General features: G+C 51.1%; 2 protein-coding genes across 2 annotated transcripts in view; both read right to left on the reverse strand.

Moving 5' to 3' along the window:
* si:ch211-210g13.5 (inactive phospholipase C-like protein 2) overlaps window positions 1–11,002 on the reverse strand; it is a 29,793-nt gene extending 18,791 nt beyond the window's left edge. The window contains 1 exon segment of the mRNA XM_042343353.1: window positions 10,700–11,002. Coding sequence (XP_042199287.1) covers window positions 10,700–10,903 — 204 coding nt within the window. The 5' untranslated portion in view covers window positions 10,904–11,002.
* A 6,586-nt stretch (window positions 11,003–17,588) lies between these two features.
* On the reverse strand, window positions 17,589–22,299 carry ghdc (GH3 domain containing). The gene is made up of 7 exons (XM_007909499.2): window positions 21,670–22,299; window positions 20,731–21,343; window positions 20,304–20,493; window positions 19,560–19,631; window positions 19,035–19,168; window positions 18,329–18,417; window positions 17,589–17,810 (listed from the first exon to the last, which is right to left on the reverse strand). Exons 1-7 carry the CDS (start codon window positions 22,171–22,173, stop codon window positions 17,589–17,591), a joined length of 1,824 nt encoding a protein of 607 aa, XP_007907690.2. The 5' UTR covers window positions 22,174–22,299.
* Between the last annotated feature and the right edge of the window lie 5,119 nt (window positions 22,300–27,418).

Here is a 27,418-nt window from a genome sequence, read left to right on the forward strand (position 1 = left end):
CGCACAGACATCATATATTAACGACTGTGCACGTATATATATATATATATATATAGCCTAAAAAAGCCTAAAAATATATGTATATATACATATATTTTTAGGCTTTGATCTGCGCCGCACCAACAGCTGCCTCTGTCCACAATAATCCACTTGTGACCAAAGCAGGACCTTGATCAGGGAATCTCTCCAACATCAGCCACGTGCAAAGGTGTCGTGGCGTAGCGTTACCGAACTGGGCAAGTCACCGATACCCAGCGCTGGCCGCGGACCTGAACCGCTCAGACTTCACGTCAAGTCAACAGGCGGCCCGTGCGTTTTATTTCGGAAGCATTACTCGTTGCAGCTGCTGGGTCAAGGAATTGCCAAGAGTGTTGCGCAGGAGGCCCGGAGGTGAAGCACAGGCACTAGCAATGCTGTAACACGATAATAACAATCCTCGCACTTTGATGCAGAGTCCACTCGCCTCTTCGAGACGTCTAAAAGCGCTTCGCACGACCCGCTGCGAAGTGGTTTGGCCGCGTAGTTTGTGTCCTACTTACTGCCGGGTTAAAACAGAGGCGTGCGGAGTAAGGTAACAACACGATGCAGGCTTTGTGAGACCGCTCGAAGACTTGACTGGGCGCTACATCAAGTGCAACGACTATTATTATTATTATGATGATGATGATTATTAAAATAACTTCAAATAGTTGTTCAGAGAGTTAACCCCTTTGCTCACTGCTGCTCAGTGCCTTTCGCGGGCAATGGGAGAGGGGTCTAACGTTTAACAAAAGAGACACACAGGAGGGCCTAAAATATGTAGCATCACATTGATCGACGGAGGTTCAGGCGGAAACCCAGATAATCTCTGTATCTCAACGAGGCTCAGACATTAAAAGGCAGAGGAAGCCCTTGATAAATACTCCAGCCTCGTTAAGTCTTAAATGTGGGTCACGTTAGTTCTCACACTGGTTATCAGGACCGAAGGCCCTAAGCTCGAGACGTTTAAGTGCCGGTTCACGCCGCTACCCGGCCCCCAGATTCCACCTCCTCTGACCCGCGACAATACACAGTGAATTCACTTTACAGGGTATCCCTTGAAGCGCTTTGAGACGTCTCGAAGACCTGATGAGGCGCTGTATCAAATGCAAGGATTATCATCATCATTATTATTACCTCCCCCTCAACACAGCTCCCTTCTCTTTTCCAATTGCGATGTTCCCGTGAATAATAATAATAATAATAATAATAATAATAATAATAATCCTGGCGTTCGATGTAGCGCCTCATCACGTCTCAGGAGACGTCTCAAAGCGCTTCAGACTTGAAACAGGATTGCGGGAACACTCAGAACACGTCAGCGAACGTTTACGAGTCGGCAGAAGGTCCCTCAGAATCGGGGAATAAAGCAGTCCCGGGTGGTTTTTGCCGACTGTTTTTGCGGTGTGCGCTGCGGTGAGGACGTTCCGACATTGGAGAAGCTGCAAGAGGCAATCCAACTGACAAACGCAATTGAGCAACTGAGGTAGTAAGATCGACTGCAGTCCTCGTGGTATTGACGTTGGAGTAGGCGATGGTTCAGGGGTGACCTTACTCGCTGTCCTCTAGGTTTTAACTCGCCGTTAGTTCTGGAGTGCTGGAGGGAGAGCGCTCGCCTCGCCGGCGAGAGGAACCGGTTTCGATTCCCCGGGCGGGTCAGGGGCGAAACATCGGTCGAGTTTCCTTACGCCGCACGCCTCTGTTTGCCGCGCAGTTTGCAGTCGGGCGGCGGAGTGCTTTTCCGGGGGATTATTAATCCCTTAAAACAAATTTGAATGAAAATGAATAATAATAATAATAATAATGCGGTTACTCAATCCGCGACTGTTTGTGTGGAGGGGGTGGGGTGGGAGGGGGTGGGGGGACGCTGCTGCGCGCAATCGGCTGCCGCGTTTCGCCCACAAAATATACGGTCGCTACACTTTTACGGCGTAGCCCGCGAAGCGCTGTGAGACGCCTCGAAGACGCGATGAGGCGCCGTGTCAAATGCGAGGAGTATTATTGTTATTAATATTATAATATCCGGTAAAGAGCCTTCAAGACGTCTTCCCGAAGGCGGTGCGTCAAAGGCAAAGTTATAATAATAATAATAATAATAATAATAACTCGGCATGTTGCAATTCCAGTTCCAACCGCCTTTTTGTTGTAATGTGCTCCGAGGTGGTTGGATTGCGTAGATCTCTATCCAATTGCATAAGTTGCACAACAAGGCCTCAAACGACTTGAATATTATAATAATAATAATAATAATAATAATAATAACCCTGGCCTTTGATACGGCGCCTCATCACGTCTTCGAGACGTCTCAAAGCGCTTCGCGGGATACACTGCAAAGCGAACCGACCGTGCATTTTGTGGGCGAAAGGCGGCAGCCGACCGCGCGCGGCAGCGTCCCCACGAGCAGCCGTGGATGGATTAAGACCGAATTATTATTATTATTATTTTTGCTTGAAGGGATTTGACGGTGGGATTATTACCTCCGGTAAAGGCGATTCCGCCAACCGGCTTAACAGCCGGGTTCCTACTTACTGTGGGGGTAACTAGAGGGCGGGTGGAGTAAGGAAACTTGCCCCGGGGGTATCGCCCTGCCCGCCCGCCCGCCCGCCCGCCCGGGAATCGAACCCGGGTCCTCTGGCTTGCGAGGCGAGGGCTCTACCCACTGAGCTATAAATACAAGTTGCTGTTGTTGTTGACGAGGGGAGGGAAGAGGAGAACAGAAAACTCACAGAACAGGAAACTCTGCTCGACTTTTAATAGGGACGCCAATAAATAGGCTAAGCACTCGCCCCCCCCCCGGCCACACAATGTAGCACGCAACGATATGGCTTCCAATGATTGAGTCGGATGTTTACAGGTCACTGAACGTGATTGAGAAACGTCATCCGAACAGCACCAATTCCTCAGCGAGATTTCATCCCCACGCAGCGACATCTTGAGTGGCCGGTCAGGCGCGGAGGGGGCGCTGTTCTGCGTGCAGCTTGCCGGTGGCGCGTGGAGACATCTCGTAGGTACAACCATATAGCAGGCCAACAGCCAGGTAGGTGTACACGATCACTCCTATCGTTCGCCTCGAGTTTATCTACTGCTTGATAAACACAGGCGGGCGTGGTGGAGTACGGGGACTTGCCCAACGTTTCGCCCCGCCTGTCCGCCTGCCCGGGAATCGAACCCAGGTCCTCTCGCCAGGCAAGTACTCTAAGCGCTGGGCTACAGGGCTCCACCGTAATGCACAGAGGATATTGCAACAGGAGTTGCGATACCAGACCGCACACAATAAACCGTAGCCTTCGCGTAAGGGCGACCGTTTGTGGGGACGTCGCCGCCCGCCCGCCCGCCAGCGGCTGCCGCGTTTCGCCCACACAGCGCGCGCAGTCACTACACTTTACAGCGTATCCTGTGAAGCGCTCTGAGACGCGATACAACGCAAGGATTGTACTATCATTATTTTTATCCGAGAGGTGGGTTTCCAGGTTGGACTTTGAGGACAAGTAGAGAGAAAGAGAGAGGGAGAGAGGGGGCGAGACTGAGGAATGGAGGGACGGGGGTTCCAGGGGCCCGACAATGGCGGCTGAAGGCACGGAAGCACTTTGAGATGTCCTCGACCCGAAACAAAATAAACCGGGCACATTATTGAACGCGAGTGATATAATTATTAACCCAATTGAACTTGGATCCGAACACAGTGCGGTAGATCCGTCAGTTGAGCCCTGGACTTTGGCTCAGAGAGTTCCAGGTTCAAAATCCCCGTAGGTCCCACCCAACCTTCCCAGTCTCACAAAATGAGCACCGTGTCCAATAATTCTTATTATTATTGATAATAATAATCCTCGCACCTGATACTGGGTCTTCGAGACGTCTCAAAAGCGTCTCTCGGGATGCACCGCAAAGTGGAGTGACTGTGTGCGTTGTGGTGAAAACACGGCGGCCAATTGCGCACAGCAGTGGCCCACAAACAAACTGAGTGACCGAATTATTACCCCCGGAAAGCGATCCGCCAATCGACTAACAACCGGGTCCCCTACTTACTGCCGGGTAAACAGAGGCGAGGGGGGGGGGCGGGGAAACTTGCCTAACGTTACCAGCACAGCGCGGGGGGGAAAAAAAAACTTGGGATGAATTTCATTTTATTTTATATTTTATTTATATCAATCTATTCAAGGTGCTGGCACTTTGAGAGTTGTCTGCGTCATAATAATAAATCAATATGTATACATACATATCGTTAATATAACAATAATTTGCCGTTTGATGCAGTGCCTTACCATAAGGCACGTCGGCAAATCGACTCAAAGTGCTTTGCGAGACTTGTAACGGAAAGTGCAGCTTTTGAGCGTTTGTAGACGCACAAATTATTTATCAAGGATGATTTATTATTAATCATAAATGTATTTATTTATTCCTTGGGAGGGAGGGAGGGAGGGAGGGAAGTGGAGTGGGGGATGGCGGTGGGTGAGGAGGGAGAAGAGAGATATATTTAGCACTGCCGGGAAGTGGAAAGACTTATCCTCAGTGCGGGGCTGAGCCAGACATCGCGTGCGAAGTCTCACTTGATAAAGCCAAACAGTGCGTAAACTCAAGTGAGCGCAGCGTGCAATTGCTTCGCCGGACCCCCCCCCCCCCCACCCCCACCACCACCGCCCCTCTCTACTCTCTCCGCCCTCACCCCCACCCGGAGGCTCCACAGACCGAGAAGAAAATATTTACAAGAACCCCCTCCGGCAGACCGAAGATTCAGCGTCTGTGCCGTCCGCAGCAGTTTATCAGATCAATTTACGGGTCGGGATTTTCTTTTGGGCTAAACGAGACCTCGGTTTTAAGATCTCATCCCAAGGACAGCGGCTGAAACGGGACAGCATTCCCTCCCCGGCGCCGTTCTGTACTGTCAACGCTATTAATAATAATAATAATAACGACGACAATAATAATAATTATCCTTGCATTTGACACAGCGTCTCGTCGAGTCGTCAGGACGTCTGAAAGCGCTTCACGGGGTATACTGTAGATTCAATTGACCGTGTGGACGAAAATCAAGCCTGTGTGTGTGTGTGTGTGGGGGGGGGGTGGGGGTGGTGTAGGAGGGGGCTCAGAAAGGCGATAAAATAAGAACTTGCGCCTACGTAGACAAACACAGCAGCTGCACTAGGCCAGCCCTGCGCTTAAGAGATATAGGAATAAAATTAGAGTTTGCTTTCCAGCTCGGACACAGTGCACAGGATGCAAGCTTTTTGTTTTGCAGGAATCCTGGTCTGAAGGTCAAAACTTGCCTCTTTTTCTCTCCATCCCCCCCGCCCCCCGCCCCCTCCTCTCCCCCCCCCCGCCCCCCCCCCGCCCCTCCAACAAAAACAGAATTGTCGGGATTTACAGCGCAGCACAAAGAAACACAATACTTTTGATCTTTGGATGTAAAACCCATCTGTGCTGCGCATCCCCTGAGACGGTCACCGTTCAGTTCCTGTTAAGTGCGAGAGCCCCAGTAACTCACTTTCCATCCACTTCTCGCAATCCCGTGGCTCAGTGCTTCGCAGGGTAGAGAGTAAAGTGGAGTGACTGTGTACTTTGCCGGTCGGCGGGCGTTTGCGCACGGCGACGTCCCGCAAACAGCCGTGGAGTGAGTGATCCATTTTATTTGGGGGGTGGGGGGTGTGTGAGAGAGAGAAAGAGAGAGAGAGAGAGAGAGAGAGCGCGACCACTGAGCCAAACTGAAACACTTGAGAGTAGGCAAAGGGTAGTTCAGATCAAAGACGTCTTAAGTCACGCTCAGCTAAAATAGCCTCGGTGTCAGACATTATGCAATCAACTCCCACCTCGCGGCACAAGATCATTTCTTCCAGTTCCTCTACTCGGGTCGACTTGTGGTGGGGGGAGCGGAGATGGTGGAGGAGGGGGGGGGGGGCGGGGTTGGGTGGGAACGAGAAATAAAAGCGATCTCATTCTCGGACCACAGAGACACTTGCTGATCTCGGTTCCCATTCTGCGTCGAGGCAAAAGGTGGGACAATGGGGAAGCAATTTGATTCGCACGATGGGGGTCAATTAGAGGAAACCCACCACCATCATCATCACCACCACCACCATCATCAATCCGCGCCCGTTTGTGGGGACGCTGCCGGGCGCAATTGGCTGCCGCGTTTCGCCCACAAAACACAACAGTCGATTCACTTGGCAGTATATTCCGTCAAGCGCTTTGAGACGTCTCAGAGACGTGATGAGGCGCTGTATCAAATACGAGGATTATTATTATTAACATCGCCCAATTCCCTAATCCCAACCCTCAGAAAGAAGATTGAACCGACATTCAAATCCTAATCGCAACCGGCTTTCGGCCACCGTTGATTACAGCGAAAGACTCTTCCGTTTTAATTTGAGCGCAGAAGGTAATGAGCAGAATCTGCCTTCAGATACTGAGCGAGCAGGACTCGATGCAGGAACAGATGGAAGGTTTACAGGCAAACGTCGGGAGATCTGAGTTGCCTTATTGGGATTGCACTGCGTGCGTCTTGTGCGCAAAACAGATCCCAGTGGACGCATCAGCAATGCAGACAGGTAGGTATACAGGGGCCATCAGTACCATGGAACCAAAGGGCAGGAAGAAACATTGGGCAAGTTTCCGCACTGCAGCCCCACGCCTCTGTTTTCCCGGCAGTAAGTAGGAACCCGGTTGTTAAGTCGATTGTCGGATTGCTTTCCAGGGGTCATAACCCTTCACGCCCCCCAAAAAAATGGTCCATCCATCCGCGACTGCCGTGCGCAAGTGGCTGCCGCGTTTCGCCCACAAAACACACAGTCACTCCACTGTACAATATACCCTGCGAAGCGCTTGGGGACGTCTCAACGCCCTGCCAAGGCGCTGCACCGCACGCGAGGGCTTTTCTTCTTCATACGATCGAAATTTTACAGCACAGAAGGAGGTCGGTTCGACCGGTCGGGCCTGAGAGCAAACCCTTTTCAGTCTCGTTTACCCGCCCTTTCCCCACAGCCTCTGAAGACTCAATTGGCCCCTCGGTGGAAGTGGGCTGAGTGGACCTTCGGGGACTGAGAAGCAAAGTTAACGAGCGTAATTGGAACCAGCGATCGGCTCTCTGCAACGCGTTTGGTCTTGTGGGTTGGTGAAGCCGTGGCTATTTTTAACGATCGGTGCAAAGAACAAACATAGATGCCAGCCTTGCCAGCCTTTATACCGCGCTAAATTACGCACTTTAAAGCTGCGCAATGTGGAGGTGGCCGTCACTATGGAGACAGACGTGGGCTGGTTAACCTGACGGGGCGGAGGGCATCGCAGATGAAAGAGGGGAGAACTGGGATTAATAAAAAAAAATCGCGAAATTCAAGTTGCCTTTCGTTTCCTTTCCAACATGTTAATTCCGCCGTGGGTTTGACTGATCTATTGAAAGAAAATAACATTGATGGTGTTCCGCCCACACTCAACTCTTTCTTCAAAGACCTCTCTCCAAAAGCTCATTGACCCCCACCACAATCCTTCTGATGCCTGGGAGCGCGCGCGCGCGCGTGTGTGTGTGTGTGTGAGGGCATTAGCATCTATCTCACTGTTAATAATCTATTCCCCGTGTGTGTAATAAGCCACTTCAGCTTCTAAGTGATTGCGTTGGCTTTTAATTCTCTGCCGTTTGTGTTTTTACTAATATAAATTAAAACAATAATTGGCGGTAGGTCTAAAACACCGCATTACAGTAATAAATCAACTAATCCTTGCATTTGAGATAGCGCCTGATCGCATCTTCGGGGCGTCTCAAAGCATTGAGCTCTCTCTCTCTCAACCCGAGGCTTTGAGTCTGTTGGGAGTCAGGTCATCGGAGAGAGAGAGAGAGAAGGTGTAGTGGTTAAAAGCTTGGCCACCGATGGCAAGAGGGAGGAGGTGAGGAACTGGCAAACTCCAAAGAGCGGAGGGAGAATGGGAAAGAGAGTAGGACTAGAGGAGTTTGCATTAGAGTACATTTCTCATTCACTCATCCATTCATTCATCATTCATTAGTTCAGCTCTATAGTTACGCTAAGTGTCGTGGTCTCACCACAGTCGATCAGTCTGTGATTTTAGGATAGTTCCTTGGCTCAGCCAATGAATAGCTCCACCAGCATTGCAGTGGAGTCAACGACAACAGTTTGCATTTATATAGCGCCCTTCACGTCTAGACTGTGGGCTTATAAAGTCCTGATTTGGGGGCTTGAACAGACAACCTCCTGGCCTAGCCGTGTAGTCAAATGATCAATATATCATTGAGCGGAAATATCTACATTCAGACTTATAACTCTCTAGACAACAACAATAATAATACTTTACAGTGGATCCTGCGAAGGGCTTTGAGACGTCTGAACTCACGTGATAGGGCGCTACATCAAACGCAAGAATTATTAGTATTGCTATTATTGCTACGTTACGACGACGACAACGAGAAAATTACGTCGGGAGGACATCCCGAAGGCGCTGGACCATCAGCAGTTTGGATCCGAGCTGGGGAAGGTGGAGAGCGGTGGGGGGAGGGAGGGAGGGAGGGAGGGAAGGAAGGGGGACCCTGAGTAACCCTCACCTCTCGTTGTAGACCTGTCTAATCCTGGCCGTAACTGAGCAAGTATGAATTGAATGTCCCCCCACCCCCCGCCCGGTGGCTTCGCCCCCAACAACACACGAGAAGCGAACACGTTCTATAAATAGTGGATTAACTTCCAAGACAATATATCCCTTTGAAGCGAGTTGGCAAAGAGTGAATGGCCCATTCTTTGACAAAGCCTTGGATCTATCCGGCTTCCACAATGGTCCGGGTGTGGAGACGGCCAGCAGATATAAGCGGGTGTCATGTGCCAACAAAGATATTTGGGGAAATCTCCCAACGGCAAACATGGCCGCAGCTGAAATTCCCAGTCGGCAAGTCTCCTGGTTCTAATTGGCCAATACGTGGTGGGTGGGGGGTGGGGGGTGGGGAGCGGGGAGGATTACACCAGGGCTAGCCCCCGCACTCTCCTTGCTGGCGCCCACTGCCTCGCCCCACCAAGATCCTGGTCCTCACATACAAAGCCCTCCATGGCCTCGCCCCACCCTACCTCTGCGGCCTCCTAACCCCCTACCAACCCGCCCGCTCCCTCCGCTCAGCCGGCTCTGGCCTGCTCCACGTCCCCCGACCCGCCCGCCCCACCCGCCCCACCATTGGCGGGAGAGCCTTCAGCCACTCAGCCCCCAACCTCTGGAATTCCATCCCCCAATCACTCGGCCTCGCCCCCTCCTTAGCCTCCTTCAAATCTCACCTCAAGACCCTCCTCTTCGACCATGCCATCGGCCACCCCACCCCTGCCCCTCCCCTCTCTTCTCCCCCCGACCCCAGCTCGGGTCTGAAATGCTTTACACTGTCCAGCGCCTTGGGACGTCCTCCCGACGTGAAGGGCACTATGGAAATTTAATCTTGTTGTCGTTGTTGCTCTTTCACCGTGCCTACGTTCACCTCCCCCACCTCCAACCCAGACCCCACCCCTCCCTCCCCCCCCACCGGCTCTGCGCCGTGCTCCGCCACCGTCAAGTGCTTTGGGACGGTACCCTGCGTGGGGGTGGTGGGGGGGGGGGGGGAGAGCGCAGTGTGAATGCAAGTTGCTGTTGTGGTGACGGTGAATGCAACAGCGTAGGAGAGGAAGATAATGTCTAAGATGTGCCTCAGTACACATTTGCTTTGATGTCCCCGACCCGGGGGGGCTTTGCTGGCTCTCACAGAACAAGACTTCCACTGAGTCAAGATTCAGACACCATCCAACACAGCCAAGGCAATGTGTCCTGAAAATACTCTGAGCACTAACGGCCGGCGTTGTCCACGCGTCCGGCCACCGCTACCCCACCCCCACATACACACACACACACGCGCGCGGCGCTACCACATTTGTCCACAAAGCGCACGGTCACTACACTTTACAGTGAAAACCCGTGAAGCGCTTTTGAGACGTCCTCCAGGATCAAATGCAAAAGATTTTATCAGCCATGTCTTCCTTCAACCCCCCAACCCCACCCCCCAACCCCCAACCCTCGGTACAAATCAAGGGATACAAGAAAGAGGGACGTTAGAAGGGGGGAGAGTAAAAGCCGAGGAGGGGGAAGGAGGGTGTGAGGAGGTCCTGTACTGAACAAACAAGGTCACAATGACTAGAAAAAAACATACACGCGGTTGTAAATGTCACCGAGTCCCTTTTACTGGCCTCTCCCGCAGCTCAACTGACTCAAGAGAGCTCACAGTCTATCCTGCGAAGCGCTTTGAGACGTCTCGAAGTCGTGACGAGGCGCCGCATCCAATAAATTATTATGACCATCATTAATATAATTATTATTCAACAGGAGACGGCGAATGAGACGTGTGACTTGTTTAATCTCTGGTTGTAAGGGGGGGGGGGAGGAGGGAGGGTTTGCATTAACTTTCCCTGTTAATAAGAACTAGATCCACAGCAAAATATTTTGAATTACTGCTGATTTCTCTCTCTCTCTCTCTCTGTCTCTCTCTCTGGTGAATTTTGCCTTCCAGTTTGACCTGAAATAGAGTCCAAGGGCAAAAGAAAATACATATAACATACACATGTATCAAGAAGAGAAAGGAGAAGGGAAGGAAAAGGGGGAAGAGGAAAGGAGAAAAAAAAAGGTATTCCTTTTAGGAGAGATCCTCAGCAAAAGATTTGTGGTGCAAAAGCCAAGCCTTTACCTTGATGATGATGCTGCTGCTGCTCTTGGCTGGAGGGAAGCCTGGGTCACTCCTGGCCAGACTGAGGTCCTGCCCTTGGCCATCTCCCAGGCTCTCATAGCTGGACATCAACTGGGTCGAGCCTGCATCTCCTGGGCTGGTCCTGAGCTCCAGCTCTGGTTCCAGCTGTGGCTTCTGCCTCTCTCCATCCGCCATCATCACCATTGCAGGCACATCAGGACCATCAACCCCTCAAGCAGAGGACAACAAGGTTTGTCTTTGTTTTACACCCCTACACACACACACACACACACACACACTCACACACACAGGGTGAGACTGAGGGAGATACACACACACCACACACACACCACACACACACACCACTGATGAGACACTCAGTCAGCACTGCACATCTGGTTTGCTTCCTGGCAGATTAAGTGGGTGTTAATCCTCTGACCACACAAGAGCTCTGTGTGTGTGTGTGTGTTGTCTGTCTGTCTGTCTGTGTGTGTGTGTGTGTTCCTTACTTCCTTGTTGGTTCACACACATGCACTCACATACATACACACACCCCCACTACACACACATACATACACACACCCCCACTACACATGCATACACACACCCCCACATACTACACACACCCCCACTACACACACATGCATACACACACCCCCACATACTACACACACCCCCACTACACACACACACACACACTACACACCCCCACTACACCCCCCCACATACACACACCCCCACTATACACACACATGCATACACACACCCCCACATACTACACACACCCCCACTACACACACACACACACTACACACACCCTCACTACACACACACATACTACACACCTGTTCTGTATCTCTCTCTCTCTGACTCTCACATATACACATATACACATATACACACAACGCCTCTTTTTTTCTCTCAGGTCTCAAATAGAACCACATCCACCCCACACCCGCCTCCAGATTAACTCCCACAGCCTTTTTTTTTCGGGCGGTGGGGGCGGTGGGGGCACCCATGCCCTTTGCGGCCGCAAATAATAATTTAAATTTTTTTTTGAAAAAAAACCCATCATAATAACCATAATAACGAAAAATAAAACAAATAATAGCAATAATCGATAACTCGGGTCACTTCAAACCTCGACTCGTCCGTGGGCTTCCGCGCTTCGCCCGCGAGAGAAAATACACATCGCGTGCGCGTACTTCGCAGTGTACTCCGTGAGGCAGTTATGGCACATCGTGATGATAAACTCCGGCATTTGAGACTGCGCCTCATCGCAGCAGCGAGACGCCTCAAAGCGCTTCACGGGATACCCTGTAAAATGGAGTGACTGTATATGTTTGCGGGCGGAACGATCTTATCGTATCTCAGGTGTTTTTTTTTAATTTGAAAAAAAATCTTGATTTTATTCGCCTCTCTCAGTAAATATACACTCTCTCTCTCTCACACACGCGCAGGCGTGCGTACATACATATATATATACAAACACGCGTACATATATATATATATACATATATACTTTTACGTGTAAACTGGGTTAAATTGACAAACATCAGCGTGTGTAAGTATTATTATTATTTATTTATTATTATTATTTGACACTGATGTTTCATTACAAGGATCAGTTGACGCTGTGAGCTTTACCCCCCCCCCCACCACCCCCGTCCGTCACTCCTTGTTTCTGGCCCAAATCACATCACTTGCGGCTGTCACTCTGCGTGTGTGTGTGTGTGTGTGCGTGTGTGTGTGCGCGTGTGCGTTAACGGCACTAATCTGATGAGTAATATTTTAAACAGCGTTGAATTCTGTTCCCACACGAATACGGTGCCACGCAGCGAGTTATCGATTGCGGTTCCGTACAGCGGCCCATCAGGTTGTTAGTCGACCGGGGGGAGTCGCCTTCCGGGGCTAATAACGCCTTTGACCTGCTCGAACGGGGGGCAACGGGGGGCGCGTAAGAAGCTCAGAGACGGGGACGAGATCTGAATCGTGACGGATTACGCGATAAGGAACACCAGCGCGCAATTTGCATGACAATTATTTGGAATAAGGGACTCGCGGGTTCTCTTCCCTCCGAGGACCCGGGTTCGATTCCCGGCGGGTCCGGTCGGGGCGAAACCTTGGGCAAGTTTCCTTACTCCACGCGCACGCCCCTGATAATAATCACTCAAGGGAAAAAAAAACCCACAATAATAAATCGGTCGCTTCAATCCACGACTGTTTCTGAGCCGCCTTTCGCCCACAAATATGCAGACAATTCGCTTTGAAGTCTATCGTGTGAAGCGCTTTGAGACGTCTCGGGGACGGGATAAGGCGCTGTGTCAAATGCAAGGATTATTATTATTATTATTATTATTATGATCTGCCACACGCTAATTGTTCAGTCACACTGCGGTTAATAAAAGTGGTATTATAATAATAATAATAAACCCGGCATTTGATACAGCGCCTTATCACGTCTCAAAGCGCTTCGCGGGAATATACACCGTAACGTAGAGTGACTGTGTGGGGTGTTTCGTGGGTGAAACTGTACTTGAAAAGGAAAAAAAAATGTGCGGGGCTATGGGGGTTAAGAGCGGGAGGAGCGGGACTAGTTGGGTAACTCTTTCGAAGAGCCGGCAACAGGCACGATGGGCCGAATGGCCTCCTTCCGTGCTGTGAGATTCTATCTCGCTGAGTGTTGAGTAAATAACTCTCGCGTTTGATACAGCGCCTGTGACACCGAAACATCTCAAAGTGTGTGTGTATGTGTGTTGTGTTGTGTGTATTCACTGCTTGGAAATGGACACACTTATAATACATAATAATAATAATAATAATAAAATTAATAATAATAAGCCTTGCATTTGATACAGCGCTGCATCACATCTTCTCGACGTCTCAAAGCGCTTCACAGAATACGCTGTAAAGTCAATTGACCGTATATTTCTGGGCGAAACCCGGCGGCCAATTGCGCACAGCAGCGTCCCCCCGCACAAACAGCCGTGGTTTGAAGTTACCAATTTGTTATCAGTATGGTTTTTTTTTCTCAAGGCAATATTATCAGGCGTGTGGAGTCAGGAGAGTTGGTCACGGTTTCGTCCTGGCCAGGAATCGAACCGGGCCTCTCGCTTGCGAGGCGAGCGCTCCAACCGCTGAGATAAGACGTGATAAGGCGCTCTATCAAACGCAGATTATTATTATGTTATCACAATGAATGGGTAGGATCTTCCGAGTCACTGTAGCGCAAACTCTAGTTCGTTTCTGAATGATTATATAAATGTGGCCACAAGTACTTAAACCTCCGTTGCTCTCTCTTCCGAACTAATTGGCGCGTTTTTTTTTAAATGAGACCGTAGGGGAAACCGTTCCGTATTGCCCTCTCTATAGGTTGTCCAAAACCCCTCCAGTGAGAGAGAGAGAGAGAGAGAGAGAGAAAGAGAGAGAGAGCGTAGGGATTTCCATGTGTAGGTGGGACGCATGGAATTCTCGACGTGGTTTGGAAACTCCGTGAGCAACGCTGACGGGTTTCCGCTCGTGGATCGGACACCCGGCTGACCAACCAACCAAAAAAAAAAAAAGCAACAGCTGGAAAGGTTTAACGCAGGGTTGGTTCTGAAGTCTAGACTCCAGACAACGTCACTGAGGAGTGAGTGAGTGAGCGAGCGAGAAAGAGCGAGAAAGGGAGAACCCGCATAGCTTTCTTTTTGTTGGCGGGTTTCAGACGGGACTTTCGACCCAACATCTGCGGCTGTTTGCAAAGAACAAACAGGAGTGAGCGGCTCAAACAGCTGTGAGGGAGTTTCACTTTTAACGCTGTAACGTACGCTGGGCTGTGGCGAGGGGTTACAGTGCACCGGCCAGAGGTTTGAGCAGTCACCACTCACTCGGTCTCGGCATCTTCAGGTCTACGCAGGACAGCCCTACCTTTCGGACACAGCCACGTGATTAATTATAATCCACTCCCCCGTCCATTAACGCGGGTTAATTGTTGGCTCACTCAGACCCTGTCATAACCAGTCCAGACTCCGCAGTCCCTGGAGGGGGGGGAAAAGAGTCTGTGGCTAATAGGTTCCGAGAGGCGACCGGACTGAAGCGCACAAAACTGCACTGAAACACTAAAGAGGTCGGATCCATTCTCAACGTCTCGACGCCGTGATCGGGCGCGACACCAAACACAAGGATGATTTGTTATGAATCGTAGTTCGGTCGCTCGGTCCCCACGACTGCTTGTGCCACGGCATTTTGAAGTGGGCTCCAAACGCCGCTGGGTTTCCGTCCCTTAGGCGTTTTCCACCCGGGAAGAGATGGGATTGACAAGACGAGGCTTTTTAAGATCTTTGGTCCTTAAAAGATTTAGGTTAGATCCAAAGTTTGATGCGTTTCCTGTCGGCACTGTTGGCTACGTGACTGTGTACGTTGCCGCGTTCACTCAACTTGGGGTGGGGGGGGGGGGAGTTAGCAGAATCTTCTGGTTTAGAGTTACTGTAAACTCACAACCACAGATGGATGATAAACGGGACTCAAAAGGGCTGTGCAATCAACTCAGCTGCAAACTGAGAAAATAATCTGATGGAAAATAAGAGCAACAAGGTGAGCAAAACATGAGAATGAAAGGGCAAGCAAGCAATTGTTGGCGTAAAATACCAATAATAATCTTTGCATTTGATACAGCGCCTTATCACTCCGTCTTCCAAGATGTCTCCCAAGAATAATACACTGCAAAGTGAAGTGACTGCCTATTTTCCGGATGAAGTATATTATTTTATACGCTCTCCGCGGGCTATAAATCTAGTTTTATCTTTTTATAATCTTGTGTTTTAAAAAACAAATCTAGTCACTCAAACCACGACTGTTTGTTGGGCACCGATGTGCGCAGTTGACGGGTCGAATCTCGCCCACAAAATGCAGTCAGTTTACTTTACAGTATACCCTGCGAAGCGCTTTGAGGCGTCTCAGCAACGTGACTAGTTAGGCTCTGTGTCAAGTGCAAAGATTAGTACGATTAGTATCAGATGTTATCGCGTCACTGGGTTGTCTCGAAGCACACATCACAGGAATTACTGTGCAGTGACTGTATTTTGTAGGCCAACGCGGTAGGCACTTTGCAGACTGCAACACGCGCACCGCACACGCACACGGACACACACACACTCACTCGCACACAGGTAAAATAGTCACGAAGAGTTGAATCTCTTCGGAGTTTAATATCAGGGAATCAACGGTTAAGTAAAAATGGATTGAGCTGAGGTGGAGGAGCTCAATGTAAGACGGAGATGCAGACATGTTGGGTTACTGAGTAACCCGACCCTTATACTTCACAGCCAACCAGAAAGTATTTAACTTCATTCTATATTGGGGGGGGGGTCAAAGCTTAAACGGTTGAGTTGTGACTTTGACCTTAAATGCCGTTGGATTGTAAAAACTCAGGGAGTGGAGCATAAGGCACAAATAAGAGAATCGCACAGCAACCACCGCTCACAGGAATCGGATGTCCACATAATAATAATAATAATAATAATAATCCTCGCATATGATACAGCCGCTTATCACGTCATTGAGGCGTCTCACAAGTCCTTCATAGAATGAACGCATCGCGCAGTGAATTGACCGCGTATTTCTGTGGGCGAAACGCGGCAGCCAATTGAGCACAGCCGATCGGCGTCCGCACCACAGACAGCCGTGGATCGAGTGACCGCCAATCGACCTAACAGCCGCGTTCCTACTCGCTGCCGGGTAAACAGAGGAGTGACCGAGCCTTCAGCTCCCCTCTCGACTCTCTTCCCCCTCCTCGCTCCCTCCCTTCCCTCCCCTCACCCTGACCATTTCCCCCCAATGCTCGAGTCACGACCCACCTGTGCAGCGCCTTGGGACGTCCTCCTGACGTGAAAGGCGCTTTATAAATGGAATCTTGTTGTTGTTGTTATTGAGTGCGCGCGGAGGGTGGAAACTTGCCCGAGGTTTCGCCCGGGAATCGGACCCGGATCCTCAGGCTGCGTTGGTTGGAACAAGAGGGATCGCTAGAACCCACAAGGAGTTTCGAGACGAAAGGAAAGGCCAACGCAGCAGCTTTAAGTGTTGCCACACGATTGCGCACAGCCGTAAAACCACGGTTAGCTAAAGTGAAGCAACACCTGCCCTCGGCTGCTCCCCGGCTGGAGGTTTGCTGGCTTTTCCGCTGATGAACATGAGCGCTTTGGGACGCCTGAGGGGCGCTATGGAAATGCAAGTTGTTGCTGTCGTCGTGATAAACATGTGCCCGACTTCTCTGCGGCCGATGCATCCACAGATACCTCCACCGACCAACACGATAAGCTGTTGGGAGGTCGAACTGAGCACGTGAGGTTGACTTCTCCAAACAGTCTCAAGACCTTCTTCCTCGACCAACCACCCCTTCGGTCAACCGCCTGCCCCAACGCCTCCACCCCACCCTCCCCCCGCCCTCCTGATTCCATCCCCCCCCACACCCCCACCCCCCACACCCCGGCTCGGGCCCAAACTCTCGGCCTCCCAGTGCTTTGGGTCGTCCTCCCCGCGCGAAAGGCGCCGCGTAAATGTAATGTGTCTTTGTCATCGTCGGACCTAATACCCGGCCCCTTCTCCGTGAAGCGGAAGTGTAGTGACTGCGCGTGTGTTTGTGAGCTAAACGCTGAGCCTCAGCGGGCGTAAAGGGCGGGTGGGGGGTGGGGGTGGGGGGGAGACCGATCGAGGGTTGAGGAGGGCGTAAGTGGCGTTGAGTTGAGTCAAGTCTTGGTTTAATTCTGATTCCGGCCGGCGCAGCTCTGGAAAGTTCCCCCCTCCCCCACTTCCTGACTTCACCCAATAAAAAAAAAGCCACCGGGGGTGGGGTGGGGGGGGGGGAGGGTGGGGGAGTGTGAGGGGGACGACGAGCCGTTTGAGTCTCGTTTCACGGAACGACTTTGCGTCGAAGGAAGTCCACCAGGCTTCCGCGGCGGAGGAGACGGTCCGTCGCGAAGGGGTCGCACGCTCGCCCGGAGCGGCCCATCAGGAAGAGGCGGAGATCCAGGAAGCCGCCCCTGGCCACCAGGTGGACCCTCGCCGGCCCCAAACTGCCTTTGCGGCGGAAGGACTTGTAGACGGCGGAATCTTCCTGCAGACACTGGTCCAGCTGCGGAAACAGGCACCGGAAACCGGTCAGTACGAGACCAAACGGCATTTACGCAGCGGCTTTCATGCCGAGGGAGGACCAGGACGACGACAACGACGACAATGGCAATAAGGACAACAACGACGACGAATACGACGACGACAATGACGACAGCGACGACAATGACAGCAACGGCGACGACAACATACGTTTACAGCGCCCCTCACGTGGGGTAGCGTCCCGGAGCGCTTCACGGTGGCGGAGTCTCGACAACGAGCCCACGAGGAGAGGGATCGTCAGCGCGATCCCCCCCTCCCAAAAAAAGGACGTCGCAAAAAAAGGCGCTGGACAAGTCGAGGGATTTGAACCTGAGCGTGCGGGGGGGGGGGGGGGGTGGGTTGCGGTGGGTCAGGGTGGGGTGGGGTGGGTTGTGGCGGGGCAGGGAGGGCGAGGTTAAGTCTTTTTTTCTCTCTGCTGCATTTTTTTGCGCCTCCGTCGCCGTTCTTAGAGGCAGCGTTCGAGCAAAAGAAACTTGTCACCTTGCAGCGTTGTTCCTCCGTGAGGTTCCTCACCCCCTTCACCTCGATAAACACCTCGTAATGAGGGTCTGAGCTCCCGCAGTTGGAGCCTGTGGGCAGAAAGCAATCATCTTTACGTGCGTCGTCAACCGAGAAACACCATCGTTTGTTTTTTGGGCATTCAACGGCGTCATTAGAATAATAATAGTCCTTGCACCAGACACCGTGCCCCGCAACGTCAAAACAGATTAAAGTACTTCACGGGGACTTGGCTGTCAATTTACTGTGTGTTTTGCAGGCAATTTGCACGCACTACGCCATACGGTTGTTATAATGCCTTATAATAATAATCCTTGCGGTTTGATATAGCGCCTTCGCAGAATAAACTGTAAAGTGAATTGACGGTGTGTTTTGTGGGCGAAACGCAGCAGCCAATTGCTCACAGCAGCGTCTCCCCCCCCACACGCACACACACACACACAGACACAAACAGCCGTGGATTGAAGTGACCGCATTATTATTATTATTGATTATTTTACCAAAGATCGCTCGGTCTTGAAGTTTCTTTTGGAAGGGAGGGAGGGAGAGGGAAAGTGTCACATCTCAAAGTGCTTCACTGCAGTATCCCGCAAACGGTCATGGATTAAGAGACCATTTATTTTGGGGCGGTGGGGTTATTCCCACCCACAACACCCCCGACCCCCGCCTCGAAAGTTATGATTCTCACCCAAAAGCCCACTCTCCGCGCAGCAGTAATCCAGCAGCACAACCCCCGACCACATCCGCACGGCGTTCTGTAGCGTTCGGTAAAACGCTTCCTCCGAAATCTTCTCGCCCCTGACGTTCAGCGTCTGACCCAACCTGATCATCGAACGGGCAAAGGGTAACAGCGGTCACCAGAGGGAGAGAAAGAGAGAGAGAGAGAGAGAGCGGTCACGGAAGAACATAAGAACATGCCGGGCGAAAGGAGACCGAGGTCCATCCCAGTTCGCCTTCCAACCATCCTGGCAGGGGCTTGACAGGTCGCGTCCCAAACCATACAGGGGGTGGGGGGGGCGGGGGAGCAGAAAGAGAGATTGCACCTTCCACAGGGAAATCTCCACGTGCGAGCGGCATGGCTGGAACACCAAAGAATTGCCCGATCGCCTTCCTGTCCCGTTGCCCTTGGCCGAGCAAGGCGTCCGCCAAAACGCTGAGCGTGAGAAGAAGACAGACCGAGCAAAGCAAAGCAAAGCAAAGCAAAGCTACGCACCTGTACTTGAATTCGACAACCGGGCACTGATGGTAGAGTTCCACCACTTTTATCACATCTCCCGAGCGGTATCTAAAAAAGCACAAGGACGCACACCTCAGCCAGGGAAACCCGCACGATTGCCCCCCACCCCGCACCCCCCCCCGCACCCCCCCACCACCACCCCGCGCCCCCCACACCGACCACCTCCCCGTTCCCCGCCTGCGGGAAGGCAAGAAAGTGGGAGACGACGTCAAAGGGAAAGAGAGCCTTTACAACGGGACAGAAGGTCTCACGTGCTGTGAGCCGAGCGAACACAACGTGTGTCTCAGCATCACCTCGTGGCGGAACAAGGGAACTGCGCCCACCGCGGCGGCGACAACAACGACAACAACGACAACAACAACAACAACAAGAAGAAGATCACGTGTGTGTTAACGCCTTTCGCGCCTGGAGGACGTCCCAAGGCGCTGGACAGCGATCGGCCTTTCAGATCCGAGCTGGGGTCGGGGCTGGGGTGGGGTGGAGGGGCTGGGGTGGGGGGAGGAGGAAGGGGAGGGGGTGGTGGGGTGGTGGAGGAGGAGGGTTTTCGAGGGATTTTAATTCGATTTAATTTGCCAGTTTTTAACGGTACGTTTGGCCCCACAAAATACTTTGCAGTGGGTCCTGCGAAGCGCTTTGAGACGTCTCAACGAAGTGCTAAGGCGCTATTATTATTATTAACATTATTATTATTATTATATCAAATGCAACGACAACTCCTACCTGTACAAACCCGAGGCATTGGTGATGACCAGCTCGTACAACTCGTTTGCTTTCACTTGGTCCATGAAAAGCGTCTGTGGTCGTTCCTCGTCGCAAAGGTCAACCGGAATAAATTCACAGAACATCGATCGCGGACAGAGCAGGTAACGGCGCTCCTCTTTCTCTGGCCACAGGTTCACTCCAATCAGACCTGGGCAGGGGGGGGGGGGGGAGCGGTACAGAGGGACAGAGAGAGGGGGAGAAAGAAGAGAGAGAGAGAGATTGGCGTCCCCACAAACAGTCGTGGATTGAAGCGTTTACTGCTGGGTGCGTGCAGTAAGGAAACTTGCCTTAAGTTTCGCCCGGACCCGGCCGGGAACCGAACCCGGGTCCTCTGGCTAGCGAGGCGTGCGCTCTGACCGCTACCCTAGAGGGCCCCCCACGTTACCTTCGGTGGCTGCGTACACTGGAGAGTAGACGGGGAGGCCTTGGCAGTAGGACTGTTTGAGAAGATTCCCGTACAGCTCGCTGGAGCCCGAATCCACCGCCAGCAGGAGGTTGAGGTGGGGCCACACTCTCCGGGCGATCCCGCCAAAGCCGCGCTCAAACTCCGCGGACAGCTCGGTCGCCCGCCGAGGGTCCGGCTTCAGCCTCGCGTCGAGCTTCAGGCGGACGCCACGAGCGACGTCCAGCTCGGGGCTCAACCTCCCCAGCCTGATGTCCTCGATCAACTCCCGCCATTTATTCTGCAGGAACCCGAAACTGTAGCAAATGGTGGCGGCCGAGTTGGCTTCCAGGGTCCCGAGCTTCCGGTCCTTCAGAGCGAAGAGCAAGTGGACGTAAAGTGCCTCCGGTTCGGTCTCGATCTCCAGCGCCGCGGGAGGCGTGGAGTACAGGCTGAGCAGACGCTTGCAGGCGCCGAGAGGCGAGGAGTCCGGACCGATAGGGATTCCCGACTCCGAACGCCGATGTTTAGGAGCGTGGAAAAACTTTGAGGTTTTCTGCAAGCTTCCGGTCCCGGGGTAGGCTTTGAGCATCGAGTTGACGCAGATCGCGACGCCCTGCGGGGAAGGAACAGCGCTGCGTGAGTTATTACAATGATAACGCTCGCATTTGATACAGCGCCTTATCGTGTCTTCGAGACGTCTCAAAGCGCTTCACAGGAATAGGCTGTAAGGCTTTTTTGTGGGCGAAACGCGGCAGGTAATTGCGCACAGCGACGTCCCGCACAGACAGCCGTGGATTGAGCGACACAATTTATTACCGCACCGCGACAAGAATAATCCTCGCATTTGGTACAGAGAGAAAGAAAGAGAGAGACACAGACAGACAGACAGAGAGAGAGAGAGAGAGAGAGAAAGAAAGAATTATTTCCTTTCAGAATTACCTGCAGGAAGAATTCTCTGGCGGTGGCGTTGGTGCTCAGTATCAGGCCGCTGAGGTCTGAGGTTCCCGCGGTGGGGGCGAGGAAGGTGGGTCTCTCCGAGGTCAGGACGTTCTGCTCCCCCAGGGCGACCCGCTCGACGTAGCGCTGATAATGGCCGTGCCGGGTCAGGGGGTGAAGCCTCCGGAACGCCTGGCGGTCTGCGATTTCCCGGAAGCGGTAGAGCGCGCCGTACTCCGTGCCCCGGCTGCTGCGCAGGCGACGTAGGAGGGTGTCATCCTGCGCCCGCTGGACGTTCCTGGTGTCCGACTCCAGCCTGCGACGCTGCCAAAGGCCAAGGGCGCTCACGGCTCTCGCAGCCGCGTAATGGCTCAAGAGGTCGGTCAAGGACCTCCGCCGACTGCTCGGGGGCCGGTGGCCGACCCCGAGCCACAGCCACGCCAACGCCCCCAGGCTCAGGAGCCCGCCCAGCAGCAGCAGCAGCCGCAGCAGCTCAGCGACCAGCATCTGCCGACACACACCTAATAGCAATCGATCTGCAAACTGAATTGCGCTGGCAGGTGGCGACACAAGTCCTCGACGCAGCCGGGACTGTCAATCGTCATCATCATCATCATCATCATCATAATAATAACCCACACATTTGATACCGCGCCTTCTTATCAGGTCTCCGAGACGTCTCAAAGCGCTCCACGGGACGCGCTGTAAAGCGGAGCGCACGGCGTACTTGTGTGGGCGAAACGCGGCAGCCGATTTACGCCCAGCGCCGTCCCCCCCCCCAACAAACAGCCGTGGATTGAGTGACCAAATTATTATTATCATTTTTCTAAGGGATCGTCACCCCCCCACCACCACCACCCACCCCCCCACCGCCCGGAAAAGCGATCGGCCCGCCGACTAACAACCGGGTTATCAGGAGTGTGGACCGTGAGATAATTTCTGACGCAATCCTGACAGCATTCTTTGCTCTTCCCCTTTTCCCCTTCCCAGTACCAGCAATCACAAGTGTGTGTGGGGGGGGGGGGGGGGTGGTGGGGAAACTATCTGCTTTCAGGACGGTTTGCAGAGAGCTTATGGGTTTGATAACACGTTTTGTTTTCACGTGGCCCGTAATACGGGAACACGGCCCTGTTAAGGGAACTGAGTTCAGAACACCCACCCCCACCCCACAAAAAAAAATGTTTGCTCAAATGAGGAACTCCTTTTCGGCTCTCATCATCGAACTCGACCTGAAATAGAACCAGACACGCCTGACGGGGTCCATTAGCTCTTCCCAAAGCAGACACTTTCTTTTTCACATACATACAGATAAAAAAAATATTCCACAAGAAAAACAATGCCATAAAAGAGACCTGACGTGACCCACACACACACACACACACTTACCCCCCCACACCCCCCCGAAAAAAAAAATACAAGTTATGAATCCTTTCCTGTGTTACAAAAAAATAAAATCTTACCCACGCAAAGCTTTCTGATCATACATCACATTTGTGTTTGTGTGGGTGGGGAAGGGCAGAAACGTTAGCAAATGCAACTGATAACATGTTAGGCTTTTAAAAGAAAGAAAACGCACCTTGTAGAGATATATTATATATTATATATTATATATATATATTTTTTTTTCTTAAACAGGATACAACTGAACCGGTTGCAGTTCGTAGCAACGCCGGTGCTGGGAAGTCAAGCCCTCGAGCAACAAATTACATAACCAGTGTATCTGCAAACTGACAAGAGTGCGAGAGTGTGAGCGTCTCTCTCTCTCCTCTCCCTCCCTCCCTCCCTCCCTCCAGCCACTTTATTACTCGCCGTTTCTCGGCAGAAGTTCACCCATCATCTTCTGACTTCAGCTCTGTCAAAGTCTTCCCCCTCCATCCCATCCCCCCCCCCCCACCACCCCACTGCCCCCGTCCGCCCGCCCGCCCGCCCGCAAACCCTCCTCTCCCAGCAGACACTTAAAACTTGTTGATCCCGGAAGCACAGGCTAATTCCTGCTAAACAGCAGGCTAATTCCTTCCTTTGCCAGCTCCCCCCCTCCCCCCCACACCCCGCACACCACCCCCCCCCCCCCCACTCCACACACACGCACACAAACCGAAACTTGGGATACCTTAACCTTAACGGTCACTTAGCAAAGAACCAGCTGAGCGCTTATCTAACTAACTGCCAGGAATCATTATTGTTTTACAACAATTATCATTAATCATTGCTATATTTCGCAACAGCTTTCGCGCCCGTAAACGAGTCCTGTTTTGCTTACGAAAACGTGCAACAGCAACTTTCGAATGTAAGTGGATATAATAATAGTAATAGTAATAATAATCCTGGCGTTCGATACGGCACCTTATCACGTCTTCCGAGAGAGAGAGAGAGACGTCTCAAAAGCGCTGCGCAGGACGTGCCGGGAAGTGAACGCTTGCGGGCGGAAAGCGGCAGCTCAATTTGCGCACAGTGGCGTCCCCACAAACAGTCGCGCGTTGAAAGGACTGGTTTTGTTATTTTTCTTTCTTCTCGAGGGCGCGCGGAGTAAGGAAACTCGTCCAAAGTTTCACCCCGACCTGCCGGGAATCGAACCCAGGTCCGTCGCTCGCGAGGCGAGTGCTCTAACCGCTGAGCGCTCTAACCGCCGAGCTACAGGACTCCCCAAAATGGACTTTGATTGAAACGAACTGCAGTACAAACACTGGGGTCCCACAGGTGGGAACTTGATAAGCGACCAATAAATTATACGGTCAATCCACCTGACAGCACAGTAATATCAACAGCGCGACGTCTCAACGAGGTGATGAGGCGCTGTATTAAACGCCAGGGTTATTTCAGATTATGATTCGCTTCGCTTTATTGTTATTTTTTTTAAAGAATAAACCGCTTATTTGACGTAATTAAAAAAAAGAGTCCAACCCTCTTCGAGGGTTACGTAATGACCGTCGGGCATACAGGCTTTTTTTTGATCCTCTCTTTTTTTAATAAAAAGAAGTAAATCGAAGGCCGTGTTCCCCCTCCAACCCCCACACCTGTTGCTAAATCTCCCGTAAACCCTTCGAAATAGAAAACAGTGGAACCGAACCTCAAGTTCCCGGTTTCCCGGTTATTTGCAAACCGATCGCAATTAGAACCAACGCAGCCAGACCCTCACGCCCTCGTTCGGTGGAGGTGCTCAACCGTTGGGCGATTGCGCCCAAGAAATCCGGGCTCTTATTTCGTAACTGCATCGCCATTCCTTGACAAGAAATCAGGGAATATAGTAAATACCGGACTCCGGGGATCCAGAATTACCCTTCAATTAGTCCCCAGCCAGCCCGGGTTTAGCGTACAGCACAGATTATTGTGTTCGCCCACAAAACAATCACTTGACAGTTTATCCGGTGAAGCGCTTCGAGATGCCTCGAAGTCGTGATGAGGCGAGGTACCAAACGCAAGGATAGTCTAACGGAAAATCAAATTGTCCCATTGCACAAGCTTAAGGTCCCTCATCAGAAAATGTAGGTTTCAATGCGGTTATATTAGTTCGACAGACAAAGCCTATTTGTTTCGACTATTGTACCGGAGAGGATTAACCCATTTCTATTGACCGCAAAACCCCCCAAAAATGATTCATAATTGGTGATACAGCAAAGGATCATTAATTCCCGTGACGATTTGTCATCTCCTAAACCTTTTGCCTCTTAAGTACTCATTTCAGAGAAATTAAACATTTATTTTTTTGAAATTCCTGCATCTCAATTAAGTTACAGCGACAAATGGCGGGAGGATTGGGGCTACCAGATGCTTACGTTTAGAATCTGACCTGTAAACGTGGATCAAAGGAATAATCTGTTAAAGACCAAATCCCCGTTAGGGGATCGTCACATATGGGGCTGAGGAGAGAAGGGGAATACTTCTGAAAATATTAAGTTCAAAGAAAAATTACATTTCGGCAATGCTTTGCAGTCAAAGTGCCTCAAAACTCCACTGTTCAGCGCTTCGAGACACTGTCCTGCACGACGGGCGCTCCTGGCAAACCAAAATAGCGAACGATGAATAAAACGTTGTAGGTAAGAACGTTAAGAATTTGCTCGACGAAAGAAGACCAAGGACCATCTAGTTGGCCTTCCACCATCCTGGCAGTCATTTGACACGCTGTGTCCCATACGTATGGGACATGTTTTTCGCACGTTTTCATAATTAAACAAACACGTAGTTACAAATATCCATCGCAGTTCAAAACCCGACCGAACCTTTTTTAAAAAGAAAAAATACACTGTTCAAAATTGAGAAAGCTCTGGGTTTTTCTGACTGGAGCTCGGATATAACTAGATTCGTGGACGAGAGAAGTGTAGACAACCAAGAGGTAGTTAAAAAATAAATCAATTTACTGGTAAAGCTTTATAAACAGACTTACATACTTGTCCAACGAACGAACCCTTAGATTGTAAATGTTTATTTGTTTGATTTTATTACAATAGGGCTTTTTTTTTTGTAACTAAATTGATGAAAGCACTGTAAAAATAAACAGCTGACTTGTTATGAATTTATTACCAAAGCAAACTATAAAATTGCCAGTGTTAATTCTGTATCATTTCATAGTGTGCACAGCATAAACATGATGAACAAATACTACACAATTTAGATGACCCATCCAAAAATATTATCTTTACTGCATTAGTGAGATCAGAGTAAGAGACTGTAAAATCCATTGGGTTTTTTTTTCCCCCCCCCTACAACTTTACAATGATAACATATACACTTAATTACACCACTTGCTCTGGGCTGGACGTTAAGTGCAAAACGGATTTAGAAGACAAAAACGATAAGTCTAATTGTTGTCGCCATCTTGAAATAAAGTGAGACATCTTCCACATAAAGATGGGTCATCGTCGCATCTGCAAGCGCGCAAGACTTGTGCTCCAATCCCTTCACAATTCACGTGGGAGTCGGTTACCGTCACCATTTTAACCTTCCCGCTGGTTTGTAGCAGGTTTCCCCAGAGCAAATACCAGTCTCGTCGACAGTGTGCGCGCGTGCGGGTTGCTCTCGCGCTACACAAAGACCGATTTAACTTGACCAACTGCTCCTTCATTATCTCTCAGTCTTCCCCCCCCACCAACCCCCCCCCATAAACGGATCACTGCAACCAAGAGTGCAAGGAATACAGACAGACCGTCTAACAAACGGTCCTCCAAGATCTTAAATGAACAGCTGGTCGGACTCCAGCCCATACTCCTAGTGGTGGTTTGGTAGGGGAGTGGGGGGGGGGGGGGGGGCGGGAAGGAAGGGAGAAGAACACTGTTATATCTCTTACACTCGCTCAGTTTCACTAAGGAAAATAGCAATCGCTGGACCGGAGGATGCCAGACCGCAAACTGAAAGAAACCCAATGGCAACACTTCTCCAGGAAGTGGACATTTGAGGTCCAATGAGTAAAAACCAAAGTAAAAGTGAGCTTATTTGTACAAAGCACAGTAAGCGAGGAGCCTATTTATCCAGTGATTGAAATTCAAGCAACTGTACATGGGGCTTCACTGTGAACATCCTCGGAGAGGTCCACTCCGTTCTGGAAAAAAAAAAGTGATGTTATCGAGGTAGATGGGAACTAGTGTGAAGCTACAAAATCTTCCAGAAAGTATACTTAACTGGACTTGGCTTTGCCGCAAGAGTGCAATGCAAGAAATAGTGGAAAAAGCTGAAGTAATTGTCCGACTTAACCCGATGCCCACTGACATGATGGGTTGTACAGTAGTGTATCTGAAATACACTCACTGGTTGATTTGAG

The sequence above is a fragment of the Callorhinchus milii genome, unplaced genomic scaffold (genome assembly GCF_018977255.1).
Source record: "Callorhinchus milii isolate IMCB2004 unplaced genomic scaffold, IMCB_Cmil_1.0 Scaffold23, whole genome shotgun sequence".
NCBI lineage: Eukaryota > Metazoa > Chordata > Chondrichthyes > Chimaeriformes > Callorhinchidae > Callorhinchus > Callorhinchus milii.

What these genes read in the sequence shown, in the direction of transcription:
- ghdc (XM_007909499.2), bottom strand. Translation starts at nt 22,173, where the DNA reads ATGCTGGTCGCTGAGCTGCTGCGGCTGCTGCTGCTGCTGGGCGGGCTC. An exon ending in AGTGTACGCAGCCACCGAAG is followed by an intron (nt 20,494 to 20,730) that starts GTAACGTGGGGG and finishes CCCCCTGCCCAG; the next exon opens with GTCTGATTGGAGTGAACCTG. An exon ending in CGCGGAGAGTGGGCTTTTGG is followed by an intron (nt 18,418 to 19,034) that starts GTGAGAATCATA and finishes TTCTGCCCACAG; the next exon opens with GCTCCAACTGCGGGAGCTCA.